The sequence below is a fragment of the Sus scrofa genome, chromosome 3 (assembly GCF_000003025.6).
Source record: "Sus scrofa isolate TJ Tabasco breed Duroc chromosome 3, Sscrofa11.1, whole genome shotgun sequence".
Lineage (NCBI taxonomy): Eukaryota > Metazoa > Chordata > Mammalia > Artiodactyla > Suidae > Sus > Sus scrofa.
In genome coordinates, this window is record NC_010445.4 from 118,208,693 (window position 1) to 118,234,777 (window position 26,085).

Genomic DNA, 26,085 nt, shown 5'->3' on the forward strand with positions numbered 1-26,085 from the left:
AAAACACGTTTGTGCCTCCATTTGGCCAACGGCGCCAGGCTACCAAATGCAGTCAAAAACGTTTCCCTTTCAACAATGTTGGCCCCTTGGGGCTTAGAAAACACCCGGTCATTACGACCTCATCTGAAGGGGTGCCTTTCCTCCTGTGTTGGTGCAGACAACCCGGGCGAGTTCCACCGAGACCGTCCGAGGTGTGGCCGGTCCTCGGAGCCCGCGTGGACGGAGGGCAGCTGAGGCGACGAGACAGGGCGCTGAGGGACGCCGTCCGGCCCCGGGGCAGGGCACAAAGGACCACTAGCACAACAACCAAGTACAGCCTCCACTCGGGCCCGCGACCCCGGCTCTACCACCGCGCCCACGACGTCCGCGCAGGCGCAGGACGATGCGAGGGCGACACCGGAAGTGTCCTTTGGCGCCCCGGATGCGACCGGGCGCTGGCGGTTGCCAGGGCGACGGGAGCTTCCGAGAGCCGCTGGTGCTGGCAGTTGGCTGCTTAGAAGTTTCCCGTTGCGGGCCTTGACTGCTGGGGTTGTCCTCTCAGGGTTCCTAGGATGTTCTTTTACCTGAGCAAGAAAGTGAGTTTCCCAGGGTTTGTCCTCGCTCCCCCTCCCATCTCTAGTCCTGCAGGCTTTCCCGCATCCTGCCCGAGAGGCCGGGCGTCCAGATCGCCGTTTCGCCATCCCTCCTCCCGCATTCCTGCATGATCCAGCCTGGGACCTCCTCCTGCCAGTCCCCCAGTCCCAAATAGTCCTTGGCGAAGCCAGCAGCTCTCTCGCACAATTCTTTCTCATTCCTGCCCCTGGTTAGGTCCTTTGCGGGGGCCAGGGGTGAGGGCAGAGCACTGCGTGTTTCTACCTGTTTCCGATTCGGGTGACTTAAATTCTTTGGATCATCCCGGGCTTCTGGGTAGGAGAAAAGTAATAATAAAAATGTAGCCAAAGGGTGTGTGGAAAGGGAATGTGGCTTGACGGTATAGATTTATGCCACCGTTACACGCCCCCTGCTTTAAAAAATGCATCAGGTCACTTCCCCGTTGGGTTCGTTCGCAGTCACGGCCCTTCTCTTGCCTTTCTTTCTTTCTTTTACAAATGTGGGGCCCGGGGCAGTTCAGGGGACTATGCTAATTTTCATAAGGCTCAAGTTCTCAAGGCTGCCGTTTTTCTTCTTCGGCGCTCATCTCCCGTAGACTCATTCCCAGCCCCTTCGTGGAAAGTTGTGAGAATGGCTGTGGTTACTTTTCAGATTTCTATTCCCAATAACGTGAAGCTGAAATGTATATCTTGGAACAAGGACCAAGGATTCATAGCCTGTGGTGGTGAAGATGGATTACTGAAAGTTTTGAAATTGGAGACGCAGACAGGTAAATGAACATAAGCCAAAATCTTTGAACTTGTTCTGTGAGATTTGTTCATGGGGTTTGTCAGAATGCAATTCTAATTCTTTCAAAAGGAAAAAAAACAAAACCCCAGATATTTGGAGGTGTTTTTCTAGAGTATTTTCTCAATAAAGTTCAGAGAATATCCAATGTAAACATCAGAAGGTTTTTGCTAAAGTTATTGATGGAAAGTGAAAGAGAACAAAGAATGAAAACTAAGTCACTATGCTGCCTTATGCTAAGTGTTATTTATTGTGCTATATTATTGAGGCTAATAAAAATGATGTGAATCAGCATTTCACTAAGGTCACAAAATCTCACATTTTGGCAAATTGTTTACAGGCCTCTCTCATCCTTTCCACTCTTCAGATGTGCTAATAAGTATGTACCTAGTTTCCAAGAACAGAAAGTGGAATTAAAACCTTTTTATTAATAAATCCCTTGTGTTTTACAGCTTGATCTCTCTTTTTTTCTAGTTCTCTGGAATCATAGCAAACAGCTTCACATTTCTTTAGTATTTAGTGTTGCTCTAGGTTGGAAAGTTAGACAATTCCTAATCTAAAGTGTAGACTAGATAAGGAGATTGGAGTTGGAACCTTAGCTTTGTTGTAAGACTTCCGAATGTCTTTCAGCAAGTTGCTGAGTATCTTTGGGTTTTAGTTCACGCTTTTGTAAAATGAGTTGAACTGAATTATTCAGTAAGGAATAATTTTTTGGATTCCTTACAGCATTGCTTCTCAAGCTTTATCAGGCTAAGAATCATCTGAAGAGGCTGTTCAAATGGATTTCTGGGCTCTTGCCCCAGAGTAGATCTGGAATGGGGTCTGAGAATTTGCATTTCCAGTGATACTGGTGTGGCTGGTTCTCAGGCCACACTTTGAGTAACAGTGCTTTACAGTTTAGTAATAATCTTGAGAGGTAAGGTATTCTGGATGAGAAGATTGAGGTGCTGATCTGTTAACAGTTTGCCCAAGGTCACACAGGAAATAAGTGACACAGCTAAGATTTGAAATAACGGCAATAGAAAAACATTTCATTTGAGTCAAACTGACTATAGCTGGGGAGGCAGCCTCTCAGAGAGGCTGAGGAACTGTTCTGAAGAAGATGGTTTTCAGCATGGTTTTATCTCTGGTCAGAATAAAGAGCATGAGACATGACAGTGGTTTACTGCTTCCTTCATGGTGAGTCACTATGCCCTTGGCTCCTGGGAAGGGAGCCTTATCATCAAAGGAGAGCTGGCATTGACATCCCAGGAAGGAAGGCATTGATCTCTATCTTCAGAATGGTGATTCTTTACTTCTGGACAGTGTACACTTTAATGGTTAAACCAGATGTACAAGATATGTCTGCTAGGCTATAAAACACTCTGTTCTACTTAGCACAAAGTTTTTGCTTTTTTTTTTTTTTTTTCTTTTCAGGGCTGCACCCAAGGCATGTGGAGGTTCCCAGGCTAGGGGTCGGATTCGAGCTACAGCTGCTGGCCTACGCCACAGCCACAGCAACTCCGGATCCGAGTCACATCTGTGACCTACACCACAGCTCACAGCAATGCTGGATCCTTAACCCACTGAGCGAGGTCAGGGTTTGAACCTGTGACCTCATGGTTCCTAGTCGGATTCGTTTCCGCTGTGCCACGGCAGGAACTCGACTTAGCATGAAGTTTAATAAAATAATATATAAACCAGAATGACTCTCCCGTACCTCAATATGTGGAAATTTCTTCCATCAAAACTTTGTCTCACTTTCAAGTCCTTGTTTTTAACCACTACACAGAGGGCTCATGGACAGCATGAGCAAAGAGAGAAGATTGTTTTGTTTTGGCATGCCAGATTAATTATATGAAATCAAAGGCAGATTTGGGAGGTAGATACTTATGTGCCAATTAGAGTTTGGCTTCTGATGTCTAGTAATTTAATCTCTCTAATGCTTTAATTTTCTTAATTGTGTTATAAGAAAATAAATTTTGCCCCTGTTATGTTTCTCAAATATAGATGTGCATATGTATATATGTCTATATACATATTTTTATTTTGCTTAAAATATGTAGGAAGTTTTAGTTACCTTAAGAAATGCATTCATTATGTTTAATATTGAAGGCTTTTCAAGAAAAAAAATACTTCTTTTCCTGTTTTGCACTTTTGATGAAGTGTGGTTAGAGTACTCTTTGAAATCAGTGAGCAAGATGGAACATAGATTCTTGAGAGGCTTGGAATATGGAGTAAATTATTGGTTTTGGAACTTAATAAGGAGTGTAAATCACGTTGAAGGAGATAAATGTGAGAAATATGGCTGGAAGATTCTTAAAAGATCAGTCCGTTGTATTTAAAACTAATAGTTGTGATGCAACAGAGCCCTCCAGTAACAGTAAGCAGATGTTGTGTGCCTAGTATATTTGAAGCACTGTGTTACGCTAAAGATGTGACTTTGTAAGTGTCCTTTGGGAGCTTAGCTACAAAAGAGCTGTTATTATCATTTCATTGATGTAATACAACAATCCTCTACATCAATAAAACACCATCTATAGCATCATTTTAGTGGCTGTTTAGTATTGCATTACGTTGGTATATACCATAATTTATTTAACCAGTTCTAGCATTGAACATTTAGATGTCACCACATAGGTTGTCTCCAACAATATCTTCATATCTAGAGAAATTTGCCAAAGAGATTTCTTTGCGTGAACCTTTAATTATTTTCTAGGGTAAATTTCTAGAGGTAGAATTCACTTGACCAAAGGTCGTGTATATTTATAAAAGTTTTCATATGTTTAGACAACTTACCTTCTAGCAAGTTTGCCCTACTTTCCATTCCCTGTGGCCACATTCCAGTTTGTACTCCCTTGCAGAAAGACTTAGAAGCCGCATTTGCCCCTAGCTTTTTATATCTTAAATGTTAAGATGGGGAGGGGGGTAACCTCTCAAAGGCCTACTTCCACATGTTTTGCTGGAACCCACCTCTTAACTTTCCTTTGAGTATCAATCTGCGCGCTCTCTCTCTTCTCTCCCTCACCAGTGACTTTCCTCTTCCAAATCTAATAGACAGCTTATGTTCTTATCAGCAGCAGGAATTGAATCCCAGCCACAGCTGCAGCAATGCCAGATCCTTAACCCACTGCGTGGGGCTGGGGAGTGAACCCTCACTGCCACAGAGACAAAGCTGGATCTTAACTGCTGTGCCACAGCGGGAACTCCTTGAACCATTATTTTTCAAGACAAAAGGAGCATTGAAATTTTAAAAATTATTGTTGTATTTATACATATTGCTTTCCCCTCCTTTCCTCTCTGGTAAGTTCTCAGTCTTTTTTTTTTTTTTTTTAAACTAGAGCTCTCTTCATTTTACATTCTCTTTAGACTTATTCTTTCATTCCTATGGCTTTAAATGCCATCTATGGAGTGATGACTCCTAAATACCTATCTCCAGCCCAGTCCTGATTTTTCAGACTTGGACATTGCCACAAGAATCTTTCACATTCATCTCTTCCTCACCGTGTCTAAAACTGAATTTTTGGCCTTCTTCCATGTGTCTTCTTTCGCTTTGCTCCATTTCAGTAAATATCTTAATTTCCCCCATCTGCTCAAGCTCGAAGCTCCCGCTTCCCTCCTTAACATCACCTTCGTCAACAACCCTCTGCTTCTGTCTCCAAAGAGCATCTGAATCCGTCCTTTTCCTCGCGTCCTTCTACCTCTCTACCCCCAGCCACTGTCACCTCTCACCGAGGCTGCCGTGAGAATCAGTTTCCCTCCCTTCGCTGTCTCTTGCCTCCTTTTAGTCTATTCTTCACACTCCAGCTAGTGTGATCTTAAGCAAGCAAACAAACAAAACCCCAGAACCAGATCATGTCATTTCCCTGCTAAAGGTCTTTAGAGGGTTGCCAGAGTTACTTGTGGTGGGGTTTAGGGGTAATGGCCCTGATGAGAGATGACATCTCTTGCTTTTCCGGTCATTGCTGCAGTGGGTGCAATCTACTCATCTCCACGAGAGGAGATATCACCCTAAAGCAGATATTTTGGTCAGAAAAAAGTGTTCTAAGACCATACAAGCCAACTGTAACCATCTGCTTCCAACCTGCCTAGAGAAGCAAGATTGATGCACAAAGGTTCTTACCTTTGTTCTAGAGATGTTCATATCCAGACCGACTCCATACCTAAAGAATGTGCAGTGAATCCCTTACAAAACATGTTCTCTTGAGGCTTGTAGCCATCGTCATTAAGTGAAAAGCATACCTCAGTTCATGTGTGTTGTTTTTAAAATGTTAACAGTATATACCTTTGAAAAGTTCTTAATTAAAATATGCTATAGTGTGCAGATTCTTTGCTTTTTAATCTCTCTTACGCTTTAGAGTTCTCAATTTTTTTGTGTGTTATCGAGATACATAAATATTTCTATTTGTTACCTTTCGGGAAAGGATAAGTAGCAATAAGAATTACTAATATATGTAATATACTGAAACAATGATCTTTTATACATTTTGCTTTATTTTGCTAGAATAAGATCTTTGCAAGGGGGTATATGTTATTTTCCATGTTTCTACTGTGAGGAAAAATAGATCAGAGTGGAGCATATTTAAAAAAAGATTTTCCTAATGTTATCCAGGAATAGGAACTCCTTTCCAAAAAAGCGAGAAAAGTAAAAATCTTATAATCTGTCCTTTTTTAAGTATTTGTGATAGTATTCTTTGTTTTTGTTTTTTAGATGATGCAAAATTGAGGGGTCTTGCAGCTCCTAGTAACCTTTCTATGAATCAGACTCTGGAAGGTCATAGTGGTGAGTCATGTAAATTTTAAAATCGTATTTAAGTAGTATTATCTCTAAGTATTTAGCAACCATCTAATTAATGCAAAAATGAAAATAACATGTTCTTAGTATGGTGTCCTTTGGACATCATGATCCTTGGGAGTCAGGCACATTGGGTAAATCTTCTTACATTTGTTCCTGTCATCAGATGTATGGCAGCTCTTGTAGCTGACATGCAATAGGAATAAACTTGAAAACTAGTATTATGCACTTTTGTAGAAGTGAGTGATGATAGTAACTGCATTCTGTGAACATGTTTGAGTAATACCGAAGACGAGTTAGTTGCCTAGGAACAGTATTGATTTTAACATGCTCTTGGTGTCTATTATACAAATATAATTTTGAAATGAATTGTAGCTTTTTTTTTTTTAGTTCCTAAATTGTTTTATCATTTTTTAGGTTCTGTTCAAGTTGTAACATGGAATGAACAATACCAGAAGTTGACTACCAGTGATCAAAATGGGCTTATCATCGTCTGGATGTTATGCAGAGGTATGTCAGGAGAGCTTATTTAACCTTTCACAAACTGGAGTATGGATTACAGTATTTGAAGGGGGAAATAACTTCTTCGAAATAGACTCTTTTAAACCAGCAGTAGGCGTTCACAGGGGTGATATTTCTGGATTTATGGCTTCCTACTTTCCCCTTTGGCCTTAGTTCTTTTCAACTGTGACCTTGCATTACGAAAGTGAATTATGCAAATGTTGGTTATCTCTCAACTGAACTTAGACTCTTGGCAGAACAGTTTCTGCCTGAGATAGATTTTTTTTTTTTTTCTTCCAGGTTTCCATTAAGGATTAGTTCCTCTCTGGTCAGTGGCTAGAGTTAGTTCAGTGGATAAAAGAACATTTATGAGGAAGTCCAAAACAATAGGGCATTTTTTTAAAGAGTCATTTCAAACTTGCTTTTCTTTCATGGATATAGATTTTTATCTCAGCTCTGATGACTGGCTCACAATTTGTGCCTTTTGCCCACAAGGGAGAGCTAGAGAAGGATTAACTTAGGTACATCGCTATTCCCAGAAAATAACTCATCATACGTGTTCTCTTCAGGCCTGTAGCCATCACCTCTCAGGGAAAAGGGTACCTTAGTTCATGGGTATTGCTATTAAACCTATTTAGGATATATACCTTTTAAAAATTCTTGCTGTAGTCCACAAATTGATTTATTTTTAAAGTTTATGGTGTGTGTGTGTGTGTGTCTGTGTCTGTGTCTGTGTGTGTGTGTGTAGGGAGTAGAATGTGGCAATACAGGAGATTAAACTTTGTCTTTTTCCAAAGTAGGTCCTCTTCAGAAACCTTCAGTGTATTACCATCAGTCAAGCCTCTGTCTCGATTGATGGTAATACCCTGCTCTGACTAGTTATTCCACATTACATGTTATTTTCTGGGCTTCAGGCCAGAGTTTCCTAGACCAGAATGAAGCCAGGCCTTGCAAAACACAAAAAGAAGACAGACTAGCCTGGTGATCTGCCTTATATTCAGTTATACCTTGAGACATGTCGCATCTCACCCTAAGCCCATGCACGAGAACGTTTTTGTCTCTCAGCACGGGTAACGTGATATCACTGATGTGACGTGAACTGTTTAAAATTTTTTTTCAAGCAGTCTTAGAGTTTTTCCACAGTATGCTTTTATTTAATATACCTATAATTAATCATTGGGGAGTTTACGCATGCAAAGGAAGTTTTTGTGGTTATTCTCTTTTTTCCTTGGTTATCGTTTGAGGTGTACTCAAGTGGGAAAGGTCAGGCTTTGAGAAAAATCAATTGTTTTGGCCCTTCAAAAGCAAGTGAAGTTTTATTTTCTAATTGACAGAAAGAAGGAAGAAAGAAAGCAAGAAAGAGAGGGAAAAAAAAGGTGGGCATTTATTGTGTTTTCTGTGATAATCTTTGAAGCAATTATTAGTCAAGGCCTAAGTTAATTTTTCGTCTTGTTCGGTTGGGTTTGAAGATTTTATAATTTAATGTCTCAGGTTGTAGAAAACTTTGCAGTTATTTATCCCACAGTGTATTTTATGGAGTGTTTTCAACTCCGAAGTTCTGTTTATTAGATGTGAAATTTTAAAAAACCATTTTTTTTTATTAAAAGTATGGTTGATTTACAGTGTGCCAGATGTGGAAGTTTTGACTTGTAATTTTTTTTTATTTGTGAAAACAGGCTCTTGGTATGAGGAGATGATCAACAATAGAAATAAATCAGTGGTTCGAAGTATGAGCTGGAATGCCGACGGACAGAAGATCTGCATTGTGTACGAGGACGGGGCTGTGATAGTTGGTTCAGTGGATGGTAATGCATTTTTTGCACCCAGAGCTAAAATCAAGATTTAGCCCACATTTTTGATCTTTTGAGGTTTAAGTTATCATATGTTAGCATTCTGACAGGAAAATAAATGTGAAAGGAGAAAATAGTTACTGTACAATTTGATGACATTTAAGAATCACTTCTTTTCTTTTTTTTTTTTCCCTAGGGCCGCACCTGTGGCATATGGAGGTTCCCAGGCTAGGGGTCTAATCGGAGCTGTAGCTGCTGGCTTACGCCAGAGGCACAGCAACGCGGGATCTGAGCCACATCTACAACCTACACCACAGCTCATGGCAAGGCCGGATCCTCAACCCACTGAGCAAGGCCAGGGATCGAACCCGCAAGCCCATGGTTCCTAGTTGGATTCGTTAACCACTGAGCCATGATGGGAACTCCAAGAATCACTTTTTTTTGTTTGTTTGTTTTTTTGCCTTTTCTAGGGCTGCTCGCATGGCATATAGAGGTTCTCAGGCTAGGGGTCTAATCAGAGCTGCAGCCACTGGCCTATGCCAGAGCCACAGCAATGCAGGATCCGAGCTGCATCTGTGACCTACACCACAGCTCATGGCAACACCGGATCCTTAACCCGCTGAGCAAGGCCAGGGATCGAACCCGCAACCTCATGGTTCCTAGTCAGACTCATTAACCACTGAGCCACAATGGGAACTCATAAAAATACATTTTTTGTGTGTGTAAGTTCTGTTTCTGAGAGCTTATAAAATGGCAGTTGTAGTACTAGGTACTAGATACAACAACAACAACAAATATTCCAGATCTAGATCAGGAGAGATGGATAAGTAACCAAGCAGTTACAGTGCCTTGTGATAGGTGCTGAGACAGGGAGAACACAGCAACATGTAGAAGTATGTAACCTAGACTTGGGGGCATCAAGGAAGGCATCCTGGAGGAAGTGAAGTCTATGCTGAGGCATTAGCCATAAGAAAGGTTGGTGTGTAGAATGTCCTGGCCTAAGAGATGGCATTTGGAGAGGTCCAGAGGAGTTGAACTTAGCCGTGTGTGGGGTACTGCAACAGTGTTGAGAATCTGTATAGTGACACTAAAGGGAGAAGAAATGTATGTCATAATATCAGAGAGATCAGCAGAGGGCAGAGCACATGGATTATAGGTTATAAAGGGAGTTTGGACTTAACCCTAAGAGTATTAGGAAGCCAAAGAAAAGGTTTAGGAATGGGAGAAATGTGATCGTATATTTGTTCTTTAGAAACATCTCTAGGTCTGCAATATGAAGAAAGGAGAAAGGAAAGAAAGATGAGTGGGGGCAGGTGTACCAGTTAGGAAATTACTGTGGCAGTTTAGGTGACAGGTGATGGATGATGGCAGCCTGAACCAGGGTAATGACAAAGAGGATGGAAGTAAATAGATATATTTTAGAGGATACTTAGGAGGTGGAAGAGGTAGGACCTTATTATTGATTGAGATGTGGATGAAAGATGGGAGTGTCTAGGGTAATAGCCAGGTTTTTAGCTTTGGCAACTGCGTGGATGGCGGTACCCTTCATTGAAATAAGGGATGTGGGAAGAAGGCTGGTTTTGAGGGGAGATTTCAGTTTTTGCCGTGTTCATCTTGTCATGTCATAGGACATCCAAGTAAATATGTCTGGGCCATAGTAGATACATATCTGCAGCTCAGCGATATCTGGGCTGAAGGCATAGTTTTGGGAACCATCAGTATAGAGATGGTCACTTGAACCACTGGAATAGATGAAAAACCCAAGGGCCATCTGGGGAGTGAATACCAGATCGGGAGACAGAGATTTCTAGAGCTGTTGCTGGAGAATCATGAATGCATGAAATAATTACGTTTTATGTTTGTTTTAGGGAATCGCATTTGGGGAAAAGACCTGAAGGGTATACAGTTATGCCATGTAGCATGGTCCGCAGATAGTAAAATCTTACTTTTTGGAATGGCAAATGGAGAAATACACATTTACGATAATCAAGGAAATTTTATAGTAAGTATATATATCCTTTACTTTTATTTATACAACTTTATATGATTATTTTATATATCACTCATATATGTATATGCATTTATTTATTATGATAGTGTGTGTAATCAAGAAAGTCTTCAATTCAGGTTTTCTCCTAATCTTCTAAAAGTTGTTTTGTTTTGTTTTGTTTCATTTTTAAAAACCCGAGTTGCTTAGAGGTAAATTAATGCTGGTAGTTTTAGTTTTCTGGTAGCTGGAAAGGAGAAGACTTCAGTGTATTGAAACTGAGGGATGAGGAATGATGAGTAGGATGATGTCACTTTAATCTTTGTGTCTTCCCATACCTGAAGCCAAAGTTTACATAAGACACCAGAGATATTTTTTGTGACAAGCTACTCAAGATTGTAAAAGGGGTGGAAGACTTAAATAGTAAGGGACAAAAACCAGGTCCTGGAGAGAAGGCAAAGTAGAATAGGTTCAGGCAGCATAATCTCAAGAAAAACTCTGGCTTTGTGCGATTTATAGCTATGATAGATCTCTGATGTTACTTATGGGGCAGTTTTGTTTAGTGGGGGTTAAGACTTCTACCTAAATCTATCCATTGATGGAAGTGATAGTAACTGACTATTACATGACTTTTTGCTATTTTCGGAGTGCTTTTGTATACCTCTTTTCATTTGAGTCTCATAAAAACTCTACGAGTTTTTTAAATCCTCATTTTATGAACGGGGAAAGGCTGAAACTCAGGTAAAGTGATTTGTCCATGGTTGGTAAAAGTGATGGAGCTTGCATTCAAAACCAGATTTTTAAATTCTCTTTTCAGTGTTCTTTCTATAATGCTCTGTTCCTAGTGATCTGTTTGAAAATATAAAATATTACCTAACTGATTTTATTTAGATGAAAATGAAATTGAATTGTTTAGTGAATGTCACCGGAGCAATCAGCATTGCTGGAATTCATTGGTACCATGGCACAGAAGGCTACGTGGAGCCAGATTGCCCCTGCCTTGCAATTTGTTTTGACAATGGGAGATGCCAAATAATGAGACACGAGAATGACCAAAGTATGTATTTTTTCTTTTTTTGATTTTTATTATTTTATTTTTATTTTTATTTTTTTTGTCATTTTAGGGCTGCACATGCGGCATGTGGAAGTTCCCAGGCTAGGGATCGAATTGGAGCTGCAGCTGCCAGCCTACACCATAGCCACAGCAATGCGGGATCCAAGCCATGTCTGTGACCTATGCCACCCTGAGCGAGGCCTGGGATCAGGGATCAAACCCACATCCTCATGGATACTAGTTAGATTTGTTTCTGCTGCACCACAGTGGGAACTCCTTTTTTTTTTTTTTAATATGGAGAATTAAAACAGATTTTAAAATTGTTCTTAAGATTATAAAGTTCTCCCAGTTAAGTGTTTTACCACAGTTACTTCATTTTTTTCTTTTTGACTAGATCCTGTTTTGGTTGATACTGGCATGCATGTGGTAAGTATCCAGTGGAACCACACTGGCAGCGTGTTGGCTGTGGCAGGCTCCCAGAAGGCCAGCACTCAGGATAAAGATGCAAACACTGTGCAGTTTTTCACTCCCTTTGGTGAGGTAAATGTATGAAAGATTGTGTCTTTCTTTCCTCCTATTTAAATATGCAGTGAGTGAGGTAGGAGAACAAAGAAGAGAGGAAAGGGTAAAAACTTGTCACATTTTTAAAAATCATTTAATCATTTTAAAATCATTTTAATGATGCTTGTCACATTTTTAAAAATCATTTAATCATTTTAAAATCATTTTAATGATGAATTTAAAAATGATGAACCATCAGGTATAGGTCTTTGAATCATATCCTCATATTATAGGTTTTCATGGTTGTATTTTATTGTGGAATTTGTAATCTGTACATTTAGAAAACCGGATGTTTCACATAAAAAATCTCTAGGGAGTAGTTACTGAGAATATTTTCTCTGTGAATATGCATTTCTTTTTATAGCTGGTTTTTGAGTTGTTTTTAGTGTAATTTAGTTGTTTCGTATTAATTTTGGAGGCTTTTAATATACATATTAAGTTGCATAGATATTAAACCTACATTTATCAGTCTGTTTTTCTCCCAAACTAGTAATAGTTTCAATTTGTTGTTGAATAGTCAATTATTTTAGGAAAATTTATCTTAATAATTAATCTTAGGTGATACTACGTTAAAATATAGGCATTGTTTTCATAAATGCATATGTTATCCTCAGTAGTATTATTAATAAATTGAACTTTTGAAGAGAATTTTATTGAAGCAGTAGTGGAAGATATCAAATGGGAGAAATAATGTATTGTGCATTTTAAAGAATTTAGAAAATGAGAATTTATTATTCACTAAGCTTAATCAATTTTTACCCATTTTATTTTCTAATTTTAGACTCTATTTGGTCTCTTTTGGATATCTTGTTGGTTTTTAAAAATTCACATAGACTTGAATAATATATATTTTTGGCTACACACAAGCCTTCACTAGTTGTTTTACTCTGTTAATATTGACATTTAAAATATATTTTAGTAATTTCTATAAGGTAAGCAATGGTCTCAGCTGCTGTTGTGAGTTATGCAGTAGAATGTGCTCTAAAGAGCAGTCTCTGTACCTTGTCGCTAATAATATTTCCAGTAGATGTAGGAGCTAAGGAAAAAAGCATAATTCTTGAGGTTCCTGAATAATTAAAATCTGAGTTCTAATTATCTTGATGTTTATAGCCTCCTTTTTTTTTTTTTTTTTTTTGGTTTTTTAGGGCCACACCAGCGGTGGCACATGGAGGTTCCCAGGCTAGGGGTCTAATCGGAGCTGCGGCCACCAGCCTACACCGCAGCCACAGCAATGCAAGATCTGAGCTGCATCTTCGACCTACACCACAGCTCATGGCAATGCCAGATCCTTAACCCACTGAGTGATGCCAGGGATCGAACCCTCGTCCTCATGGATGCTAGTCAGGTTTGCCAACCACTGAGCCATGATGAGAACTCCTATAGCCTCCTTTTTAATTCATGTTCTTTATTGGTATTTTTTGTTTGTTGACATTGGCTTATTTATCATTATGTTATCAGCTTATTTTTGGTGTTCGGTCTTCTCTAAGTATTAAAAACATGCATTCAAAGCCTGTTTGCTTTATATTGCAAATCAGTGTGTGATGTGTTAAATTGAAAACTATACGTGATTTTTGGTATAATTGTAATTTAAAGTATCAAGCATAATTCCTCTGGGATTTAGTCATTTAGTATTTTTTGAATGAGTGGATCTATGTGGAATTTATCTTAGGATCCGTGTGATTAAGATAGGGATGATAACTTGCAAGGAAGTTATCTAAAGATTTAAACTTACGGAAAACTTCATGGACGAATTTGCTTTTGATTCTGAGGGCTAGGGTCTTCTGGTTTTTGCAGTGTGGTCTTAGCCATGGGAGGGGATGACAGAGCATGGGGTTTGCAGTCTTGTGGACCTGGCTTTGGCTCTGAATTCCCTTTCTACAGTGCAGTTTCACTTAGAGAAGTTATTTAACCTCTAAGACTCAGTTTCCTTATCTCCTGAAATATAGTAAACCTCATGGCACTGTTGTAAAAATTAAAGATGGTAACAGTGGGAAAATGCCTTCCACAGTGCTCAGTGAATGCTGGGGAAAGCCGGTGTTCTTTCCTTGCTGCTGCCACCACCTGGCATGTTTGCAGAGTTAGGGAACGGCCTTGTTCTCCTAGTGTGCATGTCAACAGCAAGAGTCATGCTGTGAGAGTCGCTTGTTCCCTCTGGTTTCATACAGACAGCAGGACAGATAGAGTGGGCCCTCCCAGGTTAACCCCCCCAACCCCATTAGTTTCCCACAAAACGGAATTTAATGTATTAAATTTGATTTTAGAGCATACTGCTTAAGAACAAGGGATACCAAGATAATTTATTAAATTTTGGGGGATTATATTGTTTTATCAAATAAACATGGATTAAAAAATGTTTCCTTCCTATGGCCACATTAAAAAAGTCTTTTAATTCATTTATTCATTTGCTAATTTAGCCATAAAATATACTGTTAGGATATTAAGAAATTCATTTGAATGCTTGATACGTCATATTTACTTTATAGAGGCTTTTTGAATATTTGTTTACTCAGGAAGCTATTAAGGGGTAGGAAATAAATGTGAATATGATACACTTAGTGCTCTCAGGTAGCTCACTGTCTGAATTCTCTGGAACCACAGAATGGGAGGGAAGAAGGCAGGAAGTCATATTTCATTTGGGGCTTGAAAGATGAGTAGGAGTACTCGAGCAGGACAAGGAACAGTGGGAGAGGGGAGGCTTGGAGGAAAGGAAAGGAGGATTTCAGAGAGAACAAATACGGGCTAGCTCCTCACGAGGAGACCATAGTAGGTAATTGAGCCAAAGAATTTTGGGCAAGTGGGGAAATGCATTGTATACTACCCTAGAGAATGTGACAGTGGGGAGCTATTGATTTTTAAACATTCTTAAACCTTTTTTAAAGCAGAGTAGGATATGCTCGGGTTTGTGTTCCAGAATGGCAGTAGAGTGGAGATTGAACTTGAAGGGCAGGAATGAAGAAAGAGCGACAGGTGAAAATCACAGCAAGGAGGCCTTGACCATAGTTCAGCCAAGAAAGGGGGCAGTTGTGGTGGAGGACTGAAAGGAGTGAAGGCAAAAGGCTTGGCATCTGGTTGGCTGTTGGGGTGGGCTGGGGGATGGACGAGGGGCAAGATTAAGGGTGGAGTTGACTACTCCAGTGTTGTTTCACTGATTCCAAGGAGCTCAATTTGGAGTTCCCGTTGTGGTACAGCAGAAATGAACCTGACCAGTATCCATGAAGATGTGGGTTCAATCCCTGGCCTCGCTCGGTGTGCTGGGATCCCGCATTGCCATGAGTTGTGGTGTAGGTCACAAATGTGGCACAGATCCCACATTGCTGTAGTTGTGGTGTAGGCCGGCAGCTGTAGCACCGATTTGACCTTTGCCCGGGAACTTCCATATGCCATGCGTTTGTTCCTAAAAAGGAAAAAAAAAAAAAAAAAAAAAAAAAGAAACGAGAAACCCCCCCCAAAACCCCCAAAAACAGAAGTACAATTCTTTACAACTCTAAAATTAGGATGCATCTTATAATCAGAGGTTCCTACATAGGCTAGCAATGTGTTTTCTTTCCTCAGTCGTACATAAAAATAAGGATGCTTATTTAAATCTCTGGCGTCTTATTTTTTTTTGTTTTCCTTTGGCTGTACTCGCAACATGTGGAAGTTCTTGGGCCAGGGACTGAACCTGCACCACAGCAGTGACCCAAGCCACTGCAATGACACTGCCCGATTTTTAACCTGCTGTGCCGATAGGGAAGTCCATCTGGCATCTTAGATTTGATGAAATTTGATGCTGAATTCTTTGGCTATACTTTGTAAATTTCTCCTATCACTTTTGCTTTTTAGTATAATAATTAAAGGAAAATGATTTGAAGGAATCTTTCATGTAATAATTTTGTACCACTTTTGCTTTTTTTTTTGAGAGCCATATCCATGGCATATGGATGTTTTCAGGCTAGGGGTTGAATCAGAGCTGCAGCTGCCGGCCTACACCACAGCCGCAGCAACTGGGGATCTGAGCCGAGTCTGCGACCTACACCACAGCTCATGGCAACGTCAGATCCCTGGCCCACTCATGGATACTATTTGGATTCATTTCCACTGTGCCACAACGGGAACGCTATACTACTTTTGATCTCTGTGAAGTGATTGGTAGTATTTTATTTATTTATTTATTATCTATCTATCTATCTATCTATCTATCTATCTATCTATCTTTTTTATGTCCGCATCTGTAGCATATGGAAGTTCCCAGGCTAGGGGTTGAATTGGAGCTGCAACTGAGGCCTGTGCCACAGCCTCAGTGAACACTGGATCCGAACACTGGATCCACAGCTCACAGCAATGTCTGATCCTTAATCCACTGAGCAAGGCCAGGGATCGAACCCACATCCCTGACAGATATGACATTGGGTCCATAACCTGCTGAGCCACAATGGGAACTCCTGGTGGTTTTTTATTTAATTGTGATACTTTAGGTTAATATAATAATTTTTTTTCAGCATCTGGGTACTTTGAAGGTTCCTGGAAAGCAGATGTCTGCACTATCCTGGGAGGGAGGTGGACTGAAAATTGCTCTAGCTGTTGATTCTTTCATATATCTGGCAAATATTCGACCTGATTATAAGGTGAGTATCATGAGCAGTTGTTAAAAAAAAAACAACAAAATAAGTTTGTTATAGCTGAAAGTATAATGTCTGTTTCTTGCATGTATTCATAGCCACTTTGTTTTAGAAACTGGTTGAAAGACTTCTCCAGTGTGAAGACCTTTTTTTTTTTTTTTTTTCTGTTTTACTTTTGTAGCCACACCTACAACATATGGAAGTTCCTGGGCCAGGATTGGGTCCAAGCCACATCTGCAACCTATGCCACAGCTGCCGCAATGCCAGATCCTTAACTCACTCCGCCAGCCCGGGGATTGAACCAGCAATGCCCTAGAGACAAGCCAGATCATTAACCCACTTGTGCCACAGTGAGAACTCCTCCAGTGTGAAGACCTTAAAACTAGTAAACTTTTCTAGAATAGTGTATATCATTCATCATATTATTCCAGCAGTCAGGGTCTAGGAAACAGATGTTGCAAAGAAGTAACTGAAGAGAGACTGAAGGGTTTATTATGGAGATCTGAGCAGAATTAAGGGAACCTGCGAAGAATGGCAAAGTAAGTACCCTGGGACTAGCAACAGTGGGCAAGAGAAGGAAGCATTGTTGCTGGAACCCACTAGAGCTGCGGCGATGCTAGAGGGGCTACCCTGTGGGAGCACGGCCCCTGCGAGCTGCAGAGACAGCTTGGGGGAATAAATACTTAAACCCATCTCTCAGCCTGGTGCCTGGTGCCTTCTGTTGGCTAAACCCAGCTGGGGAGCAGAAGGTGAGATAGCCCTGGTGATGGAGTTCACAGAAATGAGCCTCCAGGGCATAGAGGAGGGCAGAGAAGGGCAGAGAATGAATCAGAAGAGGGAAAGGAAAATAAGCAACATTATAAGTAACGAGTATTTTTACCTTAAGTTTCACATTTGACCCATAACAAGCCATGAAGTATAAGACTGGTCTGGTAAGCTACTAAGAATAGTTATTGTGGGAAGACTTATATATCTAATTTTTAAAGGGCAGGCACCTTGGAGAAATGCCTGATTCTAGGACTGGGGCAGAGAAAATGCAAGATAAGCCTGGAGCGTCTTATAGTGCCAGAACCTAAGGAAGTGCTCAAAATACAAAAGGATGAGGGCGAGCCAGAGGGACAACAGCCAACCTGAAAGGGCTCCCAGTGGCCAAGGCTGGAACAATTCATTGGAACAACAAAATAAGTGATGTAACATTGGATTGTAACCCAAATTATACAATAAATGCCCCACAAGTACAAAATGATTTCAATAAATTATTTAAATAAATAAATGGGGGAGTTCCTGTCTCAGGGATCGCGTCTGAGCTGCAGCTGTGACCTACAACCAGGATCCTTCAACCCACTGTGTCCTGTGAATCTGTGTCCTGGTGCTGCAGGGACACTGCCCATCCTGTTGTGCTGATTTGGTTTTAAATAAGCCGTGTAGAATTATTGTTTGACTGTAAACTAAATGCATATGTTACTCTGATAAAAACAAATATAAAAAAACGTAGATGGGAGTTCCCGTCGTGGCGCAGTGGTTAGCGAATCCGACTAGGAACCATGAGGTTGCAGGTTCGGTCCCTGCCCTTGCTCAGTGGGTTAACGATCTGGCGTTGCCGTGAGCTGTGGTGTAGCTTGCAGAAACGGCTCGGATCCCACGTTGCTGTGGCTCTGGCATAGGCCGGTGGCTACAGCTCCGATTTGACCCCTAGCCTGGGAACTCCATATGCCGAGGGAGCGGCCCAAGAAATGGCAAAAAGACCGGGAAAAAAAAAAAAATAGATGGAGAGAAAAGGCAACTGTTTCTCTGTTTCTGAATTTTGGCTCGCAAACTCAGAATTGACCTTTGGCAGGGATCACTCTTCCTGCTGACCCTCAAGCCGCTGTTACTGACTGTTGAAAAATCTGAAAATTTTACTACTGAAGCTTAAACCTTACAAATTAAAATAAGGAAAGTTAAACTAAATTTATTTTTGTGGTGCTTTTTTTTTTTTTTTTTTTTTTTTTTTAAGGGCTGCACCTGCAGCATATGGAGGTTCTCAGGCTAGTGGCTCCCATCCACTGAGCAAGGCCAGGGATTGAACCCGTGCCCTCGTGGATGCTTGTCAGATTTGTTAACCATAGAGCCACGATGGGAACTCTTCCTTTTTTGTTTTTTAACTGTCCTTGTTACTCTTAGATTTTTTTGTTATTTTAGTGAGAAAAGGTATTAGGCTGAATATTTAGTCCTTTTCTCTTCCAGTTCTAAAGAGTATATTTTATCAGCTGATAAACCAAATGTGTGCAATATTTCTAGAAGAACAATGTAATAATAATGACTTTCCCAAAGTTAATCTTTGTCTCTCTTCTCTCCCATCTTCCCTCTTTTGTTCCCTTCCTTTCCTCCTCCTTTTCATCTTAGTGGGGTTATTGCTCAAATACTGTAGTTTATGCTTATACCAGGCCTGATCGTCCAGAATACTGTGTTATCTTTTGGGATACAAAAAACAATGAGAAATATGTTAAATATGTGAAGAGTCTCCTTTCTATTACTACCTGTGGAGATTTCTGCATTTTGGCTACAAAGGCTGATGAAACTCATCCTCAGGTAAGTAGTCCTTGATATCTTGAATGGTAAGTAGATGGGTTAACTCTTTGGCAGGATTGGGCTCTAGTTATCTATCCTCTCAAGCATGGCCTCTCTACTGGCAGGTACAGCCAAGATTGGATCTGTTGGCCATGTGTGTTTAGACTTCTGTTTGGGAAGCTATGTGATGACTCCATTGGTTCTCTGTTCCCTGATTTTTTTCTCTAATCAGTTAATCCACTGGCAGTTCATATTGATCATTACTGAAGCCTTTTGTCTCTGAAATATATTTAAAATACCACAATCCTTTTTCAATTTAAAATTCCATAAGCAAAAATGAGTAACCAGATGTCTAGTATAAAGGCTCAAGTAATTATGTAATATTTATATAATATAATATGACCATTTATAACAATTTGGGTAGCTTTGACATTCAGAAATGTACTTTTATGTGGAGTTATATTGCTTTAAAAATCAATGTCTGCTAACATAAAATAAATAATATAAATAATACGCTTTAAAAAGTATGCCAGCAGGAGTTTCCGTAGTGGCCAGCAGAAACAAATCCAACTAGGAACCATGAGGTTACGGGTTTGATCCCTGGCCTTGCTCAGTGGGTTATGGATCTGGCATTCCCACGAGCTGTGGTGTAGGTCGCAGACGTGGTCCGGATCTGGCGTTGCTGTGGCTGTGGCGTAGGCCGGCAGCTGTAGCTCCAATTCAACCCCTAGCCTGGGAACCTCCATATGCCGCCAGTGTGGCCCTAAAAAGACAAAAAAAAAGACAAAAAGAAACAAGTATGCCAACGATTTAAATATTTGCAGAAGTGTGCAAATTTTTCAAAAAAGGACTACCAATATCTTTGGCTATGTTGTAAATTGTTTTATCCCATTAAAAAGTATAGAATTTTTAGTTTAAGGCAGCCATTTGAGCAGTTGTATTTGGCTCTGTTCTCTCCTAATCTCACTAAAACAACAGGAAAGATATGTTTAAAAAAAGCTGTAAGCCTGTAGGGACCAGAAAGGGAGAGGAAATAGCAACATAATTTTTGGGTTTAGAGAGTAGGTGGATTAGTCCTAATTACCTGAGCAGACCCAAGAAAATGGAATTCTCAGCCATCAGTGGAGAAAGCAAAGAAGCAACTACTTTATGTCACAGGATCCCAAGGAGACACTGGACTTGATGGATGGTACCTGGTAGGAGAAGAAAGTAAACAGAAAAGCATTTTGGAAGTACCATAAAAATGGAAGCACATAAAGAAGCAGATTTCTAGATCCCTTCCCCACTACTGAGCCATAGGCAGCTGCCCTTCTACCACCTGGGGGACTGGTTTGCCCTCTAGAGAGGGTACAGAGTCTGCACTGAAGGGCACCAAGACAGGGGAGGATGGAGGAACTCTTGCTGAAAACAGGGCACTTAAATGAATGTTCCAAACCCAGCCTTCTTTTCCCACTTGGTTCCCAGAACAGATTTCATAGGATCAAGTATCATAATGGCATTCAACTCGTCAACCTCAATACTATAGAGACTTGCTTTCAAGGGAAAGCAAGGGAAAATGATTTCCCGTCTTGAGTTCCGTATCTTAAGCAAACTATTAATTAAATGTGAGGGTAAAATAAAGACATTTTTAGATGTGTGAGGTCACCAGAAATTTATCTTCCAAGTTTCCTTATCTTAGGAAGTTACTTCAGGATATGGTTTGCCAAAATGAAGAATAAACTAAGAAAGAGGAAGAAACAGGGTACGCTGACAGCAGTGGTGAGGAGTGGTACCAGCTGACGGCAGTGCACATGCCGGGGGAGTGAGGCATCAAATGAAAACAGCCACTGTGGCTCCAAAAGAAATTCAAGATGAAATGCATAGGAAATGCACTACGGTTGAACTCTTGAGGGATAGCTGGGGACTTGAGTTAGTAATAAATACAGAGAAAACTAAACAAAGAGAAAAAAATAAAGGCAATTACCCACTACAGAGAAAGCAAAATATGCTTGAAAGGAAAATAAATTATGTTATACTTGACTCAGCTGTGAATAGCATTTCCCTAGTCAAGTGATGTATTCAGTGGATTTTAAAAAAATTAAAATAGTTTAAAAATTGAACTATTATAACATTTAAAACCTAAATTCTGATTGAGCAAAATTATAGTGGGAAGATGGAGGAATGGGAGTAGGAAAGAGGGGTGACAGAGGGCTTACATGCTTAGCTTTTCCTGGTGGGTGATGGTTACATAATGTCCCAAACTGAAACCAAACAAAAAAAGAAGTAGCTTTGTAAATAAGTTACTTATATTTGTGGAGGTAAATATCAAAAGGATGAATTACAGGAGCTAAGAGTAATTTTTCTAGGGAGCAAGAAATGGGAACTTGGGTGGGAACTTCTATTTTTAGTAAGAAATCTATGAGCATGTGAATGATAAGTGCATAAAACATTTCCATTTTGTGGCTGTAAGTAAACTTAACTAGTGGGAGAGTAAATTTTGGTACTTTAGTATAATTTTATCATTTAGTTTATGTTTATGAAATTAAACAAGTTTTACTTGAGATATTTAGAAAAGAAAAAGTCTGTATGTAAATAGTACATTGAGAATTGGTTTATTTGAAACTGTTATATCCTAATCAAGAAAACATCTTAAGTAAAACAGTATTATTAGTACCAGATATTGAGAAGGAAAAACAAAATTGTCATTAGAGTAATGTCATATAAGGTGTGCATCAAGTTTATTTTTCTGAATATCGATCCTTGGTAATTATTTGGTATGTGTTAACCACTGGGCATTGAGAGTTATTTTCATTAGGGTGGATTTTTTTTTTTTTCTGAATTAACTGAACTTTTCTGAATTTCTCGTCATTTATATATTGCTTCAAAGGAGGAGAACGAGATGGAAACATTTGGTGCAACGGTAACAAATTAAGTTAGCTCTTATATAGCTGGATATAGGATAAAGATGAGTTTTGAGGTTATAGCTGATCAGGAATTTTAGAAGTATAAATAATGAAAAGTCACCAGTATATCTGGATTTCTTAAATGGTCTCTTAAAAACCAGTGTTCCATGATATTGAGAAATCAGCCTTTGTTTAATTTTACTTAATTTTAATTTGTGTGCTACAAATTATCATTGCTATTCTTTGCACTTAATTTTATCAGTTCTTTCCTTGTTAGTTGAAAAAGAGATAAGAATGGTATGTTAAGCATTACTTATTTTATTGTATAGAAACAGGAGTTTTGATACTTTCTGTTTTATTTGTTCAGTTCGTGCTGGTTCTTTGTAATTCTATTGGCACACCGCTGGATCCCAAATACATTGATATTGGTGAGGAAATGTTAATATTTACTCGCTATTTAATCAAATTTTGCTTGTGAAACTAATTTTTAATTGTACTGATGGTATTATTAATTAGAATGGTATTCTCCAAAACAAGGGTGAGCATACTTCCTGGTTTGCCACGTTTGTGCCTATTTTCTTCATGTAATGGGCAATGGCCCATTTCACTCTCAGAAGCATCCAGCTTAATCACTGAACTATAAGTTTACTCTGTCTAAAAGTCACAATAATCTCACAACTGCTATACGGCCATCATTTGCTTTAAATTGGAAATATAATTGTATAAGAATTGGTATCCAAGGTAATGATTAGTATCTAATAAACTGATGATTATAGAAAGAATTTTGCTATGAAACCACTTTTATTATTAATAATCTGCTTGTAAATACCTCTCTTCCATAAAAAACACTTTAGCTGCTTGTAAAAGTGAGTTTACCCTGTCCAGATTTTTCTAATGAAATCAGTCTATTTATAGGGCCAACTCAAAAAATCCCTGACGTTTTTGTTTTTAGATGTTTGTTACTCATTTTTACCATTCCTTCTATCCAAAAGCTATGAAGGTAACCATTAAAAGTTCTAAGTCTTATTCTAAGTATTTTGTCAAAAATTGTTAGCAAATATTTTGTTTCCATCTCACTATAATTTACAAAATAATGCTTTTCTTTTAAAGTGTATGATAGTTTGTTGGATTTCAAAACTTGAAAACCCACTGAATTATTTTCTGAATCTGGGAACCAGTCCTTTTTTAAAGATTTCACATTCAGCCTTAATAACTAAATGTTAAAGTCTGTATTTTGCTAAGGTCTTTGTGTGATACAAGCAAATGTGAGAAATGCTTACTGGCCTCAACGATTTTATACTCTTATGTTTAGGATCTTGGTAACTCACTTCAGTACATTGAAACTTTCAGCTTCTTGTCTCATGTTCACTGTTAGGTATATTTATGTTTCTCTCTCTGTCTGTCTCTCTCTCTCTATAGAGAGAACCTATATATCATCAATGTTAATATTCCTTGTTAATGTTACTGTTCCTTAGCTTAACATTATTACAGACTCTTATTGCATGTCTTCTATTTATTAGAAATATAACAATGTTAAATCTAAGGGATGAATTCTGTCAATCTTTAAATTATATGCTTTTTCTTTTAATATCAAAAATTCTAACATGGATTCATAATGATGATAGGGTTAGCCTCAAAGTAATTTTAATCACAGGCAGTCTGTTTTTTAATAAAGCCAGATGTAAATCCTTTACCTTCATAAAATGTCAAATGCTTTAGGGCATCATTATTTGTATTTTTGAGTCCTGAAACTTTTTTTTGAGGTCTCGCTGGAAGAAATTTTAACAAATAGTTCTTTCATTGGTCTAAAGTGAATTCAGCCAAAGAATTAACATTTTTGTTTCATACGTGTCCAGTAAAATTCCTTTTTTTAAGTGTCTGTGCCAAATTTTTATGAGGACTGGAGGCTAAAGCAAAAGTATGTAACTGATATTGTTCTAGGAAGTGTAGCTTTTGTCACCTACTCCTCCTGTAAATCTCTATAGAAACTTAAAAAAAAAAAAAACTTTGTGCGTTATGACAGAAGTTTAGTTTGTATGGCTCTGTTGTACTGTACCTATAGGAGTTAGGTACCATTTGGGGGGGCCTCTTCCTTTGAGCCCTCAGAGTACCTTTGGAGAAAAGTACTTCTCTGCACTGTGATTACTGATTTTCTTGTCTGTCTTCCCCTCAAGACTTTGAGCTTAAGATCTGTGATTATTCATTTCTGTACCTCTACTGCCCTAACACTGTGCTTGCCCCATAACAAATCTTTCTTGAATGTATGAAAGTATTTAAAATCCATTTATTTAGCAAACCATCAATGAGTATACACTGTTTCAGGTACTGTGCTTGGGACTGGAAGTGATAAGAAATTAACTCTGACATTTCTTGTAGGATGTCTAAACAGCTAATTAAAATATAGTTAATCTGTTGAACAAGGACTATTGCTTCCTGGCCATAGGCTAGGTATTGTGATGTCGGTGCATGATGGTGTCAGGGATGTCTTTTCTCCTTAGAGGTTTCATTTGAGCAGACTTCTGAAGGATAAGTATTTAATTCAGGTGACATTTTAAGGAGAGGAAACAGCATTTGCAGAGGAATGAAGGCATGACAAGTGCCTGGAGAGTCCCAGGTGCCTGTGCTGCAGCCATTTTGAGCCGAGCATGTAGAAGCTTGCTAATAACAGGCTGTAGCACATGTGCTGAGGTTTCTGTAGATTCCATAGAGAGGTAATTTGATGAAAACATTTCAGTGCAATTTCAGTTTACCAGCCTTTTAAAGGGCTGAGAAATGAATAGGTAGGAAAGTGGGGGAGCATTACAGATGTAGACATTTATTTCAAGCCTCGGCATTAAAATATTACAAGCAGATTTTACTTACATGTGAATTCCTAGATTGTTTTAAATTGTTTTACATTCTTGCTTGGCTAGTAACTACTACCTGTTAGTGTTACAAGGTTTAATTAATGGAAGCGTAATGACTTTCTTTTAAAAATTCTCCCAGTAATCTTTCTAGATATTTTGAATTTTTTCTTTCAACATATTGAATAGTTGAGAAGTATATGGAGTGCTTTTATCCTGATTGTGTCTTTTTTTCCTGAAATATTCTATCTGCTAAACTTGGTCCTTAATGTTTTCGTTGATTAGCTTTAGGAAACCCGAAGCTAATCACCTGGATGGGATAGATAATAAAGATCCAGCATAATTTATGTAGATGGGACTATCTACTCATATGAATTAGCTGATTCATACTACCATACTAATTCAAAAAATCATTTTGTATATATATATATATATATATGTGTGTGTATACACACACACACACACACTTTTTTTTTGGTCTTTTTAGGGCCGTACCTGCAGCATATAGAGGTTCCCAGGCTAGGGGTCGAATCAGAGCTGTAGCCGCTGGCCTACGCCACAGACACAGCAACAGGGGATCCGAGCCAAATCTTTGACCTACACCACAGCCCACTGCAACGCGGGATCCTTAACCCACTGAGCGAGCGAGGCCAGGGGTGGAACCTAGGCCCTCATGGATGCTAGCTGGGTTCATTAACCGCTGAACCACGGGAACTCCTTTATGTATGTTTTTTTGCATTGACTAGTGAATCTGTATATTGTTTTATTACAAAAAATGAAAAATAATAGCAACCACACCTAACAATTATTAACAATTATTAACCTTTAATGAGAAGTAGTATGCCATAGCGATTAAGAGCACAGATTCTGAAACCAGATTGGCTGGACTTTTGTCCTAACTTCTACCACTTTCTAGCTGTGCCACTTCAGCAAGTTATTTAACCATTCCATCCTTTGGTTTCCTCATATGCTAAGTGGGGATAGTAATAGTGGCTACTTTATAGGGTAGGTGTGAGTTTTATATGTTTCTATATATATAAATTACATATTAGTATAATTATGTTATAGCGATATAATTATATTAAAATACCTGACATATAATTTTTTTTTTTTTTTTTTTGGTCTTTTTGCCTTTTCTAGGGCCGCTCCCACGGCATATGGAGGTTCC

The 26,085-nt window shown here is 39.1% G+C and overlaps 1 protein-coding gene across 2 annotated transcripts in view; it reads left to right on the forward strand.

Moving 5' to 3' along the window:
- WDR35 (WD repeat domain 35) overlaps nucleotides 420-26,085 on the forward strand; it is a 69,939-nt gene continuing 44,273 nt past the window's right edge. Inside the window, exons 1-12 of one of the 2 annotated variants that reach the window (XM_021087810.1) lie at nucleotides 424-575; nucleotides 1,243-1,360; nucleotides 6,068-6,139; nucleotides 6,569-6,661; nucleotides 8,329-8,457; nucleotides 10,311-10,444; nucleotides 11,321-11,486; nucleotides 11,878-12,023; nucleotides 16,523-16,648; nucleotides 19,028-19,213; nucleotides 22,059-22,091; nucleotides 22,442-22,502. In XM_021087810.1, the coding sequence (XP_020943469.1) occupies nucleotides 552-575; nucleotides 1,243-1,360; nucleotides 6,068-6,139; nucleotides 6,569-6,661; nucleotides 8,329-8,457; nucleotides 10,311-10,444; nucleotides 11,321-11,486; nucleotides 11,878-12,023; nucleotides 16,523-16,648; nucleotides 19,028-19,213; nucleotides 22,059-22,091; nucleotides 22,442-22,502 (1,288 nt within the window). In that variant the 5' untranslated portion in view covers nucleotides 424-551. Of the gene's footprint in view, nucleotides 576-1,242; nucleotides 1,361-6,067; nucleotides 6,140-6,568; nucleotides 6,662-8,328; nucleotides 8,458-10,310; nucleotides 10,445-11,320; nucleotides 11,487-11,877; nucleotides 12,024-16,522; nucleotides 16,649-19,027; nucleotides 19,214-22,058; nucleotides 22,092-22,441; nucleotides 22,503-26,085 lie in introns of both variants that reach the window. The other variant, XM_021087811.1, reaches the window with a different exon arrangement.